This window comes from Leucoraja erinacea, unplaced genomic scaffold (genome assembly GCF_028641065.1).
Source record: "Leucoraja erinacea ecotype New England unplaced genomic scaffold, Leri_hhj_1 Leri_465S, whole genome shotgun sequence".
NCBI classification, from domain to species: Eukaryota; Metazoa; Chordata; class Chondrichthyes; order Rajiformes; family Rajidae; genus Leucoraja; species Leucoraja erinaceus.
In genome coordinates, this window is record NW_026576366.1 from 28,504 (window position 1) to 45,605 (window position 17,102).

At 49.9% G+C, this 17,102-nt stretch overlaps 2 protein-coding genes across 3 annotated transcripts in view; one reads left to right on the forward strand and one right to left on the reverse strand.

Annotated features, from left to right (window-relative positions):
- Positions 1–1,147: 1,147 nt before the first annotated feature.
- On the reverse strand, positions 1,148–8,027 carry nfkbil1 (nuclear factor of kappa light polypeptide gene enhancer in B-cells inhibitor-like 1). The gene is given in 5 exon segments (XM_055630638.1): positions 1,148–2,017; positions 2,020–2,316; positions 5,483–5,609; positions 6,544–6,656; positions 7,739–8,027. Coding segments are annotated over 5 exon segments (1,086 nt in total). The 5' UTR covers positions 8,013–8,027; the 3' UTR covers positions 1,148–1,742.
- Positions 8,028–13,933: 5,906 nt separating this feature from the next.
- Positions 13,934–17,102, forward strand: part of csnk2b (casein kinase 2, beta polypeptide) — a 40,563-nt gene continuing 37,394 nt past the window's right edge. For both annotated transcript variants that reach the window (XM_055630642.1, XM_055630641.1), the window contains exon 1: positions 13,934–14,092. The gene's annotated coding sequence lies outside the window, so the exon portion shown is untranslated. The remainder of the gene's footprint in view (positions 14,093–17,102) is intronic.

The following is a 17,102-nucleotide window of genomic DNA, read 5'->3' on the forward strand; positions in this document are numbered from 1 at the left end:
GTGAAAAAGTGTTTCCTCATTTCCATTCTAAATGGCTTATCCCCTTATTCTTAAACTGTGTGTGGCCCCTGGTCCTGGACTCCCCCCAACATGTTTCTGGAACTCTGGTACACGTTTCCTGCCTCGAGCGTGTCCAAATTCCCTTAATAATCTTATATGTTTCATAAGATTCCCTCTCATCCTTCTAAATTACCCCTTATTCTTAAACTGGATACTTTCAAGAGAGAGCTAGATAGGGCTCTTAAAGATAGCGGAGTCAGGGGATATGGGGAGAAGGCAGGAACGAGGTACTGACTGGGGATGATCAGCCATGATCACATTGAATGGCGGTGCTGGCTCGGAGGGCCGAATGGCCTCCTCCTGCACCTATTGTCTATTGTCTAAATTCCTTCTAAAGATGGAAGGGAGGGAGGGGGGAATACTTGAAGTTAGAGACATCTAGATTCACACCACTGGGTTGTAAGCTGCTCAAACGAAATATGAGTTGCGGGCGGGGTGGGGTATGCAAGGATTACTTGAAGTTAGAGACATCTTGAATCACACCACTGGGTTGTAAGCTGCTCAAACGAAATATGAGATGCGATAGAAAAAATCCCAGCCTGACTGATGGAAGAATACCCCAATCATCTTCCCCATGCAGTCCCTGTGTACATAGAAACATAGAAACATAGAAATTGGGTGCAGGAGTAGGCCATTCAGCCCTTCGAGCCTGCACCGCCATTCAATATGATCATGGCTGATCATCCAACTCAGTATCCCGTACCTGCCTTCTCTCCATACCCCTTGATCCCTTTAGCCACAAGGGCCACATCTAACTCCCTCTTAAATATAGCCAATGAACTGGCCTCAACTACCCTCTGTGGCAGAGAGTTCCAGAGATTCACCACATGTTTTGACTTTTTAATTTAATAAGATTATGCCGTTGGTTTAATGTGTAATTTTGATGCTCACTCAATTGAATATTCAACACAATTTAAACACAAAAAAAAAATCATAATGAAGTCGACATTTTACGGACATTGACGGTAAAATGGCGACGCTCTACAAAGAGCGCAAGAGCCGGGAGGATCTTCACCGGCAACTGGTGGCCCGGTACGTCTTTTGATCCGGACAAACTAACGAGTGTACACTTGAGATCACCCCCCCCACCACCCCCCCCCCCCACCACCACGAGTCCCCCAGAGAGGGTGGAGGATCGACCTCATCAGGAATTCATCGGCGGGTGGAATTTGTCCCCTTGCGGCCACCGGCAGATCCGTCCCCTTGGCAGACTACGGCGGCCAATTCGGAAGCACGGCGGAAGGGGAGTTCCGTCCAAACCGTCACCAGTCGGTACGAGGGTCCCTTATCTGAAACGTCACCAGTCTGAGTAAGGTTCACCACCCGATAAGTCACTAGTCTGAAATAAGGACCTAATTCACGACCTCTGCCGAGTTTGCTCTTGACTCATACTCGCAGCATGGTCGTCACGAGGTCGTAGGTAGGTCGTGATGCTAGTCGTAGGTACTCGTGGCATCAAGTAGGTCGGGGCGTTTTTGTGAAGAAGGGTCCCGACTTGAAATCTCGACAGTCTGAAGAAGGGTCCCAACACAAAGCATCACATGCCCACGTTCTCCGGAGATGCTGCTTGAGCCGCTGAGTTACTCCAGGATCTTGTGTCCATTTGTGTAAAGCAGCCTCTGCAGCTCCCTGTCTCTAGATCGCGGTCCGTGCTGGACGGGGCAGCCCTGGGGCCGGGACTTCTAGCTGACGGTCTCCGACAACTTGTTGAGAGCCTGGGAGAGGGCGGTGACGGTGTCGAGGATCCTCTGCCGGTCGGCCTCCAGGAGCCGCTCGCCGCAGCGCTGGGCGAAGCGGTCGGGGTGCCAGACGGCCCGCTGCTGCCGTAGATATCGCCGCAGCTCCTCCGTCTGCGCGCGGTCCACGCCGTGAACGATCACCGCCACCATCTCCTCCACCGTGCCCTGTGGGTGGGGCCAGGGGATGTCGGCATAGGCCAGGCGATCGCTGCCCCCTCCGGCTCCCCGCCCCGCCCGAACACTTGGGCGCAGCCCTGCTCGTAGCGCTGCTTGCGTCCGCCGGTCTTCGCCGCCGCCGCGCGGCCGGCCCGCTCCTGGTACAGCCGGTGCTCCTCCTCCAGCTTCCGCCGCAGATCCCGCTGCTCCTGCTCCCGCTGCCGCTGCCTCTGCCGGTCCACGGACGGGGCGATGCCCACTCCGGGCCGGGCACGGGCGCGCTTCTCTGCGTATTCCCTCGCCAAACGCTCCGCCCAGCGTTCATACGTCTGTGGCTCCGGCTCCGGCACAGAGTAGTCGTCTGCTCCAGGGGACAAAATACACAACAAGGAGAGGTCAGCTTCACGTAGCTGAGACCAGTTTAATTTAGTTTAATTTAGTTGGGATAAGGTTAGTTGGGATACGATTGCTTGGGATACGTTGGCTGGGATAAGGTTGTTGGGATAAGGTTAGACAATAGGCGCAGGAGTAGGCCATTCGGCCCTTCGAGCCAGCACCGCATTCAATGTTAGTTGGGATAAGGTTAGTTGGGATAAGATGGTTAGGATAAGGTGGTTGGGATAAGTTGGTTGGGATATGGTTAGAAACATAGAAAATAGGTGCAGGAGTAGGCCATTCGGCCCTTCAAGCCTGCACCGCCATTCAATATGATCATGGCAGATCATCCAACTCAGTATCCTGTACCTGCCTTCTCTCCATACCCCCTGATCCCTTTAGCCACAAGGGCCACATCTAACTCCCTCTTAAATATAGCCAATGAACTGTGGCCTCAACTACCTTTCTGTGGCAGAGAATTCCACAGATTCACCACTCTCTGTGTGTGAAAAATGTTTTCCCTCATCTCGGTCCTAAAGGATTTCCCCCTTATCCTTAAACTATGACCCCTTGTTCTGGACTTCCCCAACATCGGGAATAATCTTCCTGCATCTAGCCTGTCAAACCCCTTAAGAATTTTGTAAGTTTCTATGAGATCCCCTCTCAATCTTCTAAATTCTAGCGAGTACAAACCGAGTCTATCCAGTCTTTCTTCATATGAAAGTCCTAACATCCCAGGAATCAGTCTGGTGAACCTTCTCTGTACTCCCTCTATGACAAGAATGTCTTTCCTCAGATTAGGAGACCAAAACTGTATACAATACTCCAGGTGTGGTCTCACCAAGAACCTGTACAACTGCAGTAGAAACTCCCTGCTCCTATACTCAAATCCTTTTGCTATGAAGGGATTAGTTGGGATAAGGTTAGTTGGGATAAGGTGGTTGGTATAAGTTGGTTGGAATAAGGTGGTTGAGATAGGGTTAATTGGGATAGGGTTATTTGGGATAGGGTTAGAGTCATAGAGTGATACAGTGTGGAAACAGGCCCTTCTGTCCCAACTCGCCCACACCGGCCAACAATGTCCCAGCAGCACTAGTCCCACCTGCCAGCGCTTGGTCCATATCCTGTCCTTTCCATGTACCTGTCCAACTGTTTCTTAAACGATGGGATAGTCCCAGCCTCAACTACCTCCTCTGGCAGCTTGTTCCACACACCTATGTGAAAAAGTTACCCCTCAGATTCCTATTAAATCTTTTCCCCTTCACCTTGAACCTATGTCCTCTGGTCCTCGATTCCCCTACTCTGGGCAAGAGACTCTGTGCGTCTACCCGATCTATTCCTCTCATGATTTTATACACCTCTATAATATCTCCCCTCATCCTCCTGCGCTCCATGGAATAGAGACCCAGCCTAATCTACCTCTCCCTGAAGCTCACACCCTCTAGTCCTGGCAACATCCTCGTTGGTTGAGATACGGTGGTTGGGATAGATTGGTTGAGTTAAGTTTAGAGCAGGTGAGGTAACTTTAACTTCGATAAGTTTAGTTTAGTTTAGAGATACAGAGTGGAAACAGGCCCTTCGGCCCACCAACCAGCGATCCCCACACACTAACACTATCCCACACACACTAGGGACAATTTACATTGATACCAAGCCAATTAACCTACAAACCTGTACGTCTTTGGAATGTGGGAGGAAACCGGAGCACCCGGAGAAAACCCACCTGGTCACGGGAGAACATGCAAACTCTGTACAGACAGCACCTGTAGTCGGGATTGAACCAGTGTCGCTGGCGCTGAGAGCGCTGTAAGGCAGCAGCTCTACCGCTGTGCCAACGTGACCGCCCTTAATCGACCCTCTGTAAAATTGCCCCCTTATGTGTCAGGAGTGGATGGGAATGTGGGATAACATAGAACCAGCGTGCAGGAAAGAACTGCAGATGCTGGTTTATACCAACGACAGTCGTCCCGTACACACTAACACCAGGGGCAATGTAGACTTTTTACCAAACCCAAATTAACCGACAAATCTGTACTCAACTCATCCATGGCATAGACCTACAGCCCCTGGGCCGAATGCGGCCCCTAACCCGAAATCATCCGGCCCGCAGGCGGATTTTTTCGCCCTGTAATCACCCGGCTCGCCAAACGCGGCCGAGCTCTGGCTGCACCGCGCCCTGCGCAAAAAAGCACCGCACGGCCCGGCACCTTCTGTGAACACGTTTAAAAAAGAATTCTCTGCCACAGAAGGCAGTGGAGGCCGATTCCCTGGATGTTTTCAATAGACAACAGACAATAGACAATAGGTGCAGGAGTAGGTCATTCGGCCCTTCGAGCCAGCACCGCCATTCAATGTGATCATGGCTGATCATCCCCAATCAGTACCCCGTTCCTGCCTTCTCCCCATATCCCCTGACCCCGCTATTTTTAAGAGCCCTATCTAGCTCTCTTGAAAGCATCCAGAGAACTGGCCTCCACCGCCCTCTGAGGCAGAGAATTCCACAGACTCACCACTCTCTGTGAGAAAAAAGTGTCTCCTCGTCTCCGTTCTAAATGGCTTACCCCTTATTCTTAAACTGTGTGTGGCCCCTGGTTCTGGACTCCCCCAACATCGGGAACATGTTTCCTGCCTCTAGCGTGTCCAATCCCTTAACAATCTTATAAGTTTCAATGAGATGCCCTCTCATCCTTCTGAACTCCAGAGTGTATCTCCTTCGTAACACTCAAGAGAGAGTTAGATTTAGGTCTTGGGGCTAACGGAATCGAGGGATTTGGGGAGAAGGCAGGAACGGGGTACTGATTGTGGATGATCAGGTATGATCACATTGAATGGCGGTGCTCTGGCCGAATGGCCTACTCCCGCACCTATTGTCTATTGTCTAAAGCTGTACTTATTTGAGTTCCGAACAGGCGATCTCATGCAGATGACTGTCAATGTGGGATATGGAAAATATTACACTTGAGCAAGATCAACAATGCTCGGAGGGCCGAATGGCCTGCTCCTGCACCTATTCTCTACGTTTCTAAATCGGTTGCATTAAGCACTCTCCCGGTTTCCCCCCGGTGACATCTCACAATCGTTGCACAGGAAGCAGAATTTCAAAATACTCGTCACCTCAGTCACGGAGATATCTTAGTCTCGAAGTTTCTCACCTTCGTAACGACCGCACGACTGGTAGAACTCGTCCTCGCATTCGCCGAACAGCTTGCTGTACCACTCCCCGTCAGTGCGGCCCGTCCCGGCTTCGGTCGAACGCTCGCCCGCCGTCACTGCGTCCTGCTGAGAGGTTCGAAGGAGAGAAGTCTGAGCTTCCAGAGCTGTCCAATCTCAAGAAGGTGTCTCGACCCGAGACGTCACCCATTCCTTCTCCCCAGAGATGCCGCCTGTTCTCCCCGACTTACTCCAGCATTTTAGACAATAGACAATAGGTGCAGGAGGAGGCCATTCGGCCCTTCGAGCCATCACCGCCATTCAATGTGATTATGGCTGATCATCCACAATCAGTACCCCGTTCCTGCCTTCTCCCCCATATCCCCTGACTCAGCTATCTTTAAGAGCCCTATCTAGCTCCCTCTTGAAAGTATCCAGAGAACCGGCCTCCACCGAGGCAGAGAATGCCACAGACTCACAACTCTCTGAGTGAAAACGTGTTTCTTCATCTCTGTTCTAAATGGCCGACCCCTTATTCTTAAACTGTGTGGCCCCTGGTTCATGTAAATAGATTTATTTATTGAAATCATATTATATGTCGCTCTTCCAGGGAGATGCTAACTGCATTTCGTTGTCTCTGTACTGTACACTGACAATGACAATTAAAGTTGAATCTGAATCTGAATCTGAATCTGGTCTCCGCCAAACATCGGGAACATGTTTCCTGCCTCTAGCGTGTCCAAACCCTTAATAATCTTACATGTTTCAATAAGATTCCCTCTCATCCTTCTAAACTCCAGAGTATACAATCCCAGCTGCTCCATTCTCTCAACATGTGACAGTCCCGCCATCCCAGGAATTAACCTGGTGAACCTACGCTGCACTCCCTCAATAGCAAGAATGTCCTCCTCAAATTAGGGGACCAAAACTGCACACAATACTCCAGGTGTGGCCTCACCCTTATGTGTTTCAATAAGATACCCTCTCATCCTTCTAAATTGCTTCCAACACATTCAGACCCAGTGAGAAAGTTGGCAACCCTACCTCCAGGGGTCATGCTCACCTGATGCTTCGACCTTGACCTGAGTATTTCTCTTGGAGTGACCCCTTCGTCATTCAGCAGGTCCATGGCAGCCGGGCAACACTTCACCAAAGGCACCACCAGGTCCTCGTCGGCTGGGAAGGAACAAGACCATGTCACCGTAGTCAACGGAGCTCCTCCTCAGATCGATCTCAGAGCGATACATTCTTGATTAGTGCGTGTGTTTAGTTTCGAGATACAGCGCGAAAGCCACCGGGTCCGCGCCGACCAGCCGATCCCGATTTTGACCAACACCATCCCACACCCACTCGGGTCGAGACCCTTCTTCAGACTGTCATATACTGAGAGAATGGAGCGGCTGGGCTTGTACACTCTGGAGTTTAGAAGGATGACAGGGGATCTTATTGAAACACATAAGAGTATTAAGGGTTTGGACACGCTAGAGGCAGGAAACATGTTCCCGATGTTGGGGGAGTCCAGAACCAGGGGCCACACAGTTTAAGAATAAGCCATTTCGAAGATGAGGAAACACTTTTTCACACAGAGAACTCTCAGAGTCTGTGGAATTCTCTGCCTCAGAGGGCGGTGGAGGCGGGTTCTCTGGATATTTTCAAGAGAGAGCTAGATAGGGCTCTTAAAGATAGCGGAGTAGGAGGATATGGGGAGAAGGCAGGAACGGGGTACTGATTGTGGCCCTGGTGGCTGAAATGATCAGGGGGTATGGAGAGAAGGCAGGTACGGGATACTGAGTTGGATGATCAGCCATGATCACATTGAATGGTGGTGGAGGCTTGTAGGGCCGAATGGCCTACTCCTGCACCTATTTTCTATGTATCTATGCGGCTTGCGGACTTTGGGAGCCGCAGACTCCGGTAGGATGGGGCCGACTCTGTTGTCCAGGCCGCTGAGGGCGGCCCCCAGCCCCGACGTCGGACTTACATCACCCCGGCGAGCGGGCCTGAACATTGGGCCACCCGTAGCGGCAACTGCGGAGGGCTCGGGGAGGCCCCGACCACGGGTGAACATTGGGGAACATTAGAGGAAGAGACTGACTTTGGTGCCTTCCCTCACAGTGGGAAACTTTGATTCTGCTGCGTGGGGATGTTTTATGTTGAATTCTATCAACTCTATGTTGTGTGGCGATTACATTTCACTGTCAACTGGCACATGTGACAAATAAATGTATCTTGTATCTTGTATCCCAGCTCCAGCTTACCTTGCTCTCCCCTCCTGAGGGCCACACGGGCGGCCAGATGCAGCGGAGTGTTCCCCTTGGCGTCCCGTCTCGCGGGGTCGGCTCCGCGCCGCAGCAGCAGCCTGGCAGCGGCGGCCCCCCCGCTCCGCCGGCAGGCCGCGTGCAGTGGGCTGCGGCCCTTGCGGCCGGTGAAGGACACCGCCAGCTGCGGGTGGCGGCGCAGGTAGGCCCGCAACTTGCTGGCGTCGCCCTCAGCCGCGTAACGCAGCACCTTCCTCTGCTGCCTCGTGGCCATGGCAGCGGCCCACCACCCACCCCCTGTCACGGTCAAAAACACAAAGCCAACATCAACCGTTAACCCCTTCACTGCCAAATGTGGCGAGACACATAGAAACATACAAAATAGGTGCAGGAGGAGGCCATTCGGCCCTTCGAGCCTGCAGCGCCATTCATTGTGATCATGGCTGATCGTCCCAAATCAATAACGAGATGTCCTGTTTCCATGCTGTTATTGTTATATGGTTATGTGGTTGTAACCCATGCCTGCCTTCTCCCCATATACCTTGACTCCACTAGCCCCTAGAGCTCTATCTAACTCTCTCTTAAATCCATCCAGTGACTTGGCCTCCACTGCCCTCTGTGGCAGGGAATTCCACAAATTCACAACTCACTGGGTGAAAACGTTTTTTCTCACCACAGTCTTAAATGGCCTCCCCTTTATTCTAAGACTGTGGCCCCTGGTTCTGGACTCACCCAACATTGGGAACATTTTTCCTGCACCTAGCTTGTCCAGCCCTTTTATAATTTTATATGTTTCTATAAGATCCCCCCCCCTCATCCTAAACTCCAGTGAATACAAGCCCAGTCTTTTCAATCTTTCCTCATATGACTGTCCCGCCATCCCAGAGATCAATCTCGTGAACCTACGCTGCACTGCATCAATCACAAGGATGTCCTTCCTCAAATTAGGAGACCAAAACTGTACACAATACTCCAGATGTGGTCTCACCAGAGCCCTATACAACTGCAGAAGAACCTCTTTACTCCTATACTGAAATCCTCTTGTTAGGGCCAACATTCCATTAGCTTTCTTCACTGCCTGCTGTACCTATAAGCCAACTTTCAGTGACCAGTGTACAAGGACACCAAGGTCTCGCTGCACCTCCCCCTTACCTAACCTAAACCCATTGAGATAATAATCTGCCCCCTTGTTTTTGCCACCAAAGTGTATAACCCCACATTTATCTATATTATACTGCACCTGCCACGCATCTGCCCACTCACTCAACCTGTCCAGGTCACCCTGCAACCTCCTAACATCCTCTTCATAGTTCACACTGCCACCCAGCTTTGTGTCATCCACAAACTTGCTAGTGTTGCTCCTAATTCCCTCTTCCAAATCATTAATATATATGGTAAACAGTTGCGGCCCCAACACCGAGCCTTGCGGCACTCCACTCGCCACTGCCTGCCAAACCTCTATAAGATCACCCTCATCCTCCTGAGCTCCAAGGAATAGAGTCCCAGCCTACTCAACCTCTCCCTGTAGCTCACACCCTCCAGTCCTGGCAACATCTTTGAAAGTAAGCATGCAGGTACAGCAGGCAGTGAAGAAAGCGAATGGCATGTTATCCTTCGTAACGAGAGGAGTTGCGTATAGGAGCAAAGAGCAGTTGTACAGGGCCCTAATGAGACCACACCTGGAGTATTGTGTGCAGTTTTGGTCTCCAGATTTGAGGAAGGACATTCTTGCTATTGAGGGAGTGCAGCGTAGGTTCGCCAGGTTAATTCCCGGGATGGCGGGACTGTCATATGATGAAAGCTATATATGGTATCTCCCAGCATGGTCTCGATATTTGCGACAACCTCTTCCACTGCAAACAATGGAGAAGGGAAGAGGCAAGAAAATGTAGACACAAAATGCCAGAATAACTCAGCGGGACACAGCATCTCTGGAGAGAAGGAACGGGCGACGTTTCGGGTCAAGACCCTTCTTCAGACTGACATCAGGGGAGGGGGCGGGACAGAGATAGAATGTAGTCGGAGACAGTCAGACTGGTGGGAGAACTGGGAAGGGGGAGGGGATGGAGAGTGAGGGAAAACAAGGGCTATTTGAAGTTAGAGAAGTCAATGTTCATACCGCTGGGGTGTATAAGCTGCCGAAGCGAAATATGAGGTGCTGCTGCTCCAATCTCTTACACCTATTTTCTATTGTATATTGGTACATAGAAAACAAATAATTGCAAATGCTGGTTAATACATAATAGGGCACTAAGTAACTCAGCGGGTCAGGCAGCATCTCTGGATAGGTGGCGTTTCCGGGCGGGAAGAAGGGTCTTTTGTGGAATAAGAATTATGTTGTGAAGTGGGAAAGAGTGCAGAAAAGATTTGCTTAGATGTTGCCAGGACTTGAGTCCCTGAGCTATAGGAAGGAGCTGGGCAGGCTTGGATTTTATTCCTTGGAGCACTGGTGATCTTATGGAGGTGCACAAGATCTTGAGAAGCATAGATCGGGGACATGCTCAGTCTCTTATCCAGAGTGGGGTGACCGAGTTACTCCAGCATTTTGTGTCTTTTATTTTGGTAAAGCAGCATCTTCAGTTCCTTAGCTCTACACTCAACAAAGTATGACTTTCAAAAGGAAAATGGATTAACGGTTGAACAACAATTTTTCATCAAATTCTCTTTATCTGTTTTAAAGGGGTCAAGGAAAGAGCGTTCATGTCGCGGCCCTGTTTCCACCAATCTTTCCACCACAAGCACAAGACAGACACCATTGTGTGCAGATGCCGAGAAATGTACTCAGGTCTGGCCGAACAACTTCTGATCTTGTGTGTGGACTCGATAAGAAGATGTGATTTAATGGAAGGATTTTGCACAATACTGTAAATGCAGCCAGACCAATGTGAACCAACCCCATACACACAGAGACACACACACACTTATTCACATTGACACAAACTCACACCAACACATACAGGCACACTCACATACAGACACACTCACACACACTCAAACACGGGCACTCACATTCACACACTCATACACTGACACATTCTCACACAGACACAGACACACTCATTCACACACTCACTCTCATATACTGACACATTCTCACCCACACACCACACACACAGCCACACACTCTCACACACTCACACACAGCCACACACTCACACACAGACTCACACGCAGGCACACACTCACACACAGACTCACACGCAGGCACACACTCACACACAGACACACACGCAGGCACACACACACATACACACAAACTCACACACATTCACACTCACACACAGACACACATTCACACTCACATACAGACACACATTCAAACACACTCACACACTCACACACACTCACACAGGCACACACTCACACAGACACACTCACACACACACACTCACACAGACACACACTCACACAGGCACACACTCACACACACACACACAGACATCACACACACTCACACACACGCACGTTGACATACAGACACAAAGCACACATTCACACACACTCACACACTCACACAGACACACACTCACACAGGCACACACTCAAACGCAGGCACACACTCACACACAGACGCACACATTCACAAACTCACACACGTTGACATTCACACACATACAGACACACACTCACACACACATCACATACAGGTACACACATACACCCTCACATACAGACACACATTCACACACATACAGACACACACTCACACATTCACATACAGACACACATTCACACACATACAGACACACACTCACACACATTCACATACAGACACACATTCAAACACTCACATACAGACACACACTCACACACACACATACAGACACACACTCACACATTCACATACAGACACACATTCACACACATACACTCACACACATTCACATACAGACACACATTCAAACACTCACACAGACACACACACTCACATACACACACACTCACATACAGACACACACTCACAGACACACACGTACAGACACACACTCACACACAATCACACAGCCACAGACGCACACATTCACACTCACGTACACACACTCACAGACACACATTCTCAACAACACAAGGCCCAGCAGTTCACCCCCAGCCACATTGTGGATTGCAAAGGGAGCAAAGCTGACTGACACAAGAGGAAGATCTCCCCCCTTTGGCAAAATGAACACTTTAAGTTCCCAGAAATAAACAGGGAGCAACAATATCAAAACGACAACAGAGCAAAACTAATAAATAAAGAGGTGGAAAAAAAAATGTGTTGCTACCTGCTGCCCCCAAGGGGAAGTGTTTGAGAGCAGGACTGGTGCACCACTGAACAAAGCCTGAATGAAACTCCCATGAACAACAGTTCCAGTCAGGAAGCAGAACTCAGACAATCCAGAACTGAACTACTGAGCAATCTTGGTTCTTGGTCCCCCAAAATATTCCAAATGTAATTTAAACTGGAGGTGGAATAACTGGAGCATTGAAATAAATCATACACTATCTTTCATAGCAAAAGGATTTGTGTATAGGAGCAGGGAGGTTCTACTGCAGTTGTACAGGGTCTTGGTGAGACCACACCTGGAGTATTGCGTACAGTTTTGGTCTCCTAATCTGAGGAAAGACATTCTTGCCATAGAGGGAGTGCAGAGACGGTTCACCAGACTGATTCCTGGGATGTCAGGACTTTCATATGAAGAAAATAATAATGGATAGATAGCACTTTTCAACAAAACCAGTATTTGAACCAAAGTGCTTTACTTAAATTAGAATTTCAATATAATACATTGAGGGGGAAAAAAAATCTTATAGAAACTTACAAAACTTCAAAATCCAGTTGCTAGGGTCGGGGTCTGCCAGGTGCCTCTTACCCCCCAGTTGCTAGGGGCCAGGTGCCTCTTGCCCCCCAGTTGCTAGGGGCCAGGTGCCTCTTGTCCCCCAGTTTCAGTTGCCAGGGGCCAGATGCCTCTTACCCCCCCAGCCCCCCAGTTGCTAGGGGCCAGATGCCTCTTACCCCCCAGTTGCTAGGGGCCAGATGCCTCTTGCCCCCCAGTTGCTAGGGGCCAGGTGCCTCTTTAGGGTTGGACAGGCTAGATGCAGGAAGATTGTTCCCGATGTTGGGGAAGTCCAGAACAAGGGGTCATAGTTTAAGGATAAGGGGGAAATCTTTTAGGACCGAGATGAGGAAAACTTTTTTCACACAGAGAGTGGTGAATCTGTGGAACTCTCTGCCACAGAGGGTAGTTGAGGCCAGTTCATTGGCTATATTTAAGAGGGAGTTAGATGTGGCCCTTGTGGCTAAGGGGATCAGGGGGTATGGAGAGAAGGCAGGAACAGGATACTGAGTTGGATGATCAGCCATGATCATATTGAATGGCGGTGCAGGCTCGAAGGGCCGAATGGCCTACTCCTGCACTTATTTTCTATGTTTCTATGTTTCTTCCCCCCCAGTTGCTAGGGACCAGGTACCTCCTGTTCCCCAGTTGCTAGGGACCAGGTGCCTCCTGTTCCCCCAGTTGCTAGGGACCAGGCGACCCTTGCCCCCCAGTTGCTAGGGGCCAGGTGCCTCCTGTTCCCTCAGTTGCTAGGGGCCAGGCGACCCTTGCCCTTCCAGTTTCTAGGGACCAGGTGCCTCTTGCCCCTGAGTTGCTAGGGACCAGGTGCCTCTTGACCCCCCTCCCCCCCCCCAGTTGCTAGGGATCAGGTGCCTCCTGCCCCTGAGTTGCTAGGGGTCAGGTGACTCTTGCCCCCCAGTTGCTAGGGACCAGGTGCCTCTTGCCCCCCAGTTGCTAGGGACCAGGTGCCTCTTGCCCCCCAGTTGCTAGGGACCAGGCGACCCTTGCCCTCCCAGTTGCTAGGGACCAGGTGCCTCTTGCCCCCAAGTTGCTAGGGACCAGGTGCCTCTTGCCCCCCCAGTTGCTAGGGGTCAGGTGACCCTTGCCCCCCCAGTTGCTAGGGGTCAGTTGCCTCTTGCCCCCCAGTTGCTAGGGGTCAGGTGACCCTTGCCCCCCAGTTGCTAGGGACCAGGCGACCCTTGCTCCCCAGTTGCTAGGGGTCAGGTGACTCTTGCCCCCCAGTTGCTAGGGACCAGGCGACCCTTGCCCTCCCAGTTGCTAGGGGTCAGTTGCCTCTTGCTCCCCAGTTGCTAGGGGTCAGGTGACCCTTGCTCCCCAGTTGCTAGGGACCAGATGCCTCCTGCCCCACTCCGTTGCTAGGGTGGCGCGTCACTTCCTGCCCGCGGCACCGGAAGTGGGGCCTGGCTGGATTTTGGCGGCGACCGCGCCGACCGAAGGCTGAGGAAGAACCGGGCGAGGCGCCGACTGGATCCACCCCTCCCCCTCTACTCAGTCTACATTGAAGCAACAGCGCTAGAAGGTAGAAGATGTAATCGTTGTCGGGGGGTTGCGGAACGGGAAAGGAAGGAATAAATACAATATTTTAAACGCCGATTTTAAACTAGGCCTGGAGAGGGGGAGGGGGAGGGACCGAGGCGCGACAACCTAACTTGGAAAGGGGCGGGCCCACCCGGCGACGTCCAATCAGAGGAAGGGGCGTGACGTCACCTCGGATGCAGATTGGCCGACGGCGACGTCAATCAATGGACAGCTGCAAGTTTGGTTGATCCGTGCCCAAAATCCTGGCAAAGATTTTTTTCTTTTGAGGGTGAAATGTCTGTTTTAAATGGGTTTGCCAGTGGGATTTAATGTCACGTCAAGAGAGAGTCAAGAGTGTTTTATTGTCATGTGTCCCAGATAGGACAATGAAATTCTTGCTTGCTGCAGCACAACACAATATGTAAACATAATACAGAACAGGAGATAAAAAGTTCAGTGTAGGGAGAGAGGAGAGGGAGGGGGAAAAGGGTCAAGTCAAGAGTGTTTTATTGTCATGTGTCCCAGATAGGACAATGAAATTCTTGCTTGCTGCAGCACAACACAATATGTAAACATAATACAGAACAGGAGATAAAAAGTTCAGTGTAGGGAGAGAGGAGAGGGAGGGGGAAAAGGGTCAAGTCAATAGTGTTTTATTATCATGTGTCCCAGATAGGACAATGACATTCTTACTTGCTGCAGCACAACAGAATATGTAAACATAATGGTGTTAGCATTGACAACATGACGGTGCTGACTCGAAGGGCCGAATAGCCTACTCCTGCACCTATTGTCCATGCCTTGGTTTGTTGGGCGATTATTTGAGCCGCCGCCTAGTTTTTGTTTTTGCGGTCAAACTGGCCGTGAAAGATGTATTGAAATGTGGGGATGATCAAATTTGTATTTTCGAAGATCAGGATACAAAATGCTGGAGTAACTCAGCTGGACGGGCAGCATCTCTGGAGAAAATGAACGAGCGACGTTTCGGGTCGAGACCCTTCTTCAGACTGAGGGTCAGGGGACAGAACAAAGCAGACGATGATCAAGGAAATGTCGATGGCTGCTTCAGCCATCCAATTGACCCCCCCTCCCCCCCTTTTTCAATGCCTGCTTTACAAACCCTTTCAAACCATAGTTTGTCTTATGTTGGACAAAATGCTGGAGAAACTCAGCGGGTGAGGCAGCATCTATGGAGCGAAGGAATAGGCGACGTTTCGGGTCGAGTCTGAAGAAGGGTCTCAACCCGAAACATCATCTATTCCTTCGCTCCATAGATGCAGCCTCACCCACTGAGTTTCTCCAGCATTTTTGTCTACCTTCGATGTCTCCAGCATCTGCAATTCTTTCATAGTTTGTCTTTTCACAGTTTATGTTTTGACTGGGTAGCACTCAAAAGAAAAGCTTTTCACTGTATTGCGGTAGACATCCCTTCTATCCAGAAATGCTGCCTGTCCCGCTGAGTTACTCCAGCATTTTGTATTAATCGTGGTTCATTGTAAGCTGAGGGGAAAGTGCTAAGGAGGCATACAATTAGTGAAATTATTAGAGAGAATGGAGCAGCTGGGCTTGTACACTCTGGAGTTTAGAAGGATGAGAGGAGATCTCATTGAAACATATAAGATTGTTAAGGGTTTGGACACGCTAGAGGCAGGAAACATGTTCCCGATGTTGGGGGAGTCCAGAACCAGGGGGCACAGTTTAAGAATAAGGAGTAAGCCATTTAGAACGGAGACGAGGAAACACTTTTTCTCACAGAGAGTGGCGAGTCTGTGGAATTCTCTGCCTCCTGGTGGAGGCAAGTTCTCTGGATGCTTTCAAGAGAAAACTAGATATAGCTCTTAATAATAGCAGAGTCAGGGGATATGGGGAGAAGGCAGGAACGGGGTACTGATTGTGGATGATCAGCCATGATCACATTGAATGGCGGTGCTGGCTTGAAGGGCCGAATGGCCTACTCCTGCACCTATTGTCTATTGTCTATTAATCATTAATATAAAGACTGAAACTCAACAGGAAGACAGTGGTCAGTCTGAAGAAGGGTCTCGACCCGAAATGTCACCTATTTCCCTTTCTCCAGAGATGTTGCCTGACCCGTTGAGTTATTCCAGCTGTTTGCGTCTCTTTTCGGTAGAATCTAGCAGTTCCTTCGGTTCCAAGTTCCAAGGACGACAGGACAACGAGTCGGGTGGGGGAGAGAGGGAAATAAAGTTACCAAGTTAGATCAATCGATATTCATCTCGCTGGGTCGTAATAGCACTCGGTTTGTTGGGAAATAATTTTAAGCCACTGCCTAGTTTTTGCAGTCGAATCAGTCGGTGAAGGCGATGTGCTCGCAGTGCATGCTGGGGGTTGTAGTTCCACGTGTCGGACTCGCGGCTTAACGTGGTCTGAGTGACGTCACAGGCGGACTCCAACTCCCAGCGTTCAACCGAGAACAAGCGTAATGGCCGCATTTTACCTCCTTGTCCCAGCCATTATAAGGGTCACATTCTATCGTTAATCCCGTTCTTCGGTGCCAAATCCCCACTCGACCGCTTATAAACCAGACAAAGCATGAAATCTTACCTCTGACCATCTCCTGGCAGATATCATCTGGTTTTCATCTGTTTTACGCTCTATATTTTTGTCAGGTACTTGCTTTTCTGCACCCTTTTCGTTATCGTCATAAGGTGTGGAGTTTTGACGATTTGTTGGATTTTGCAAGTGAAATTCTGTGGATTTATCACAGACCTTGTATTGAAACGTGCAGTTATTAATTATGACTTTCATTTCAGTTATGCAAACATAAACACTATTTAAACTGTTTTGTTGACACATGCTGCCACGCTGAGGCAATTCTTTTGTAGCAATTCTAAGGTGAAAGACACTGTAAACTGATAAATGATTCATATCTGCCACGAGTTCCTGTTGTTTGATTATTTATGTGCATTCTTGGAGCTCTTGTTACCTGTTCAAATCTGCCAAATTTTATTTCTATTGCTTTAATTTGAAAATCAGTGTAGGAAGGAACT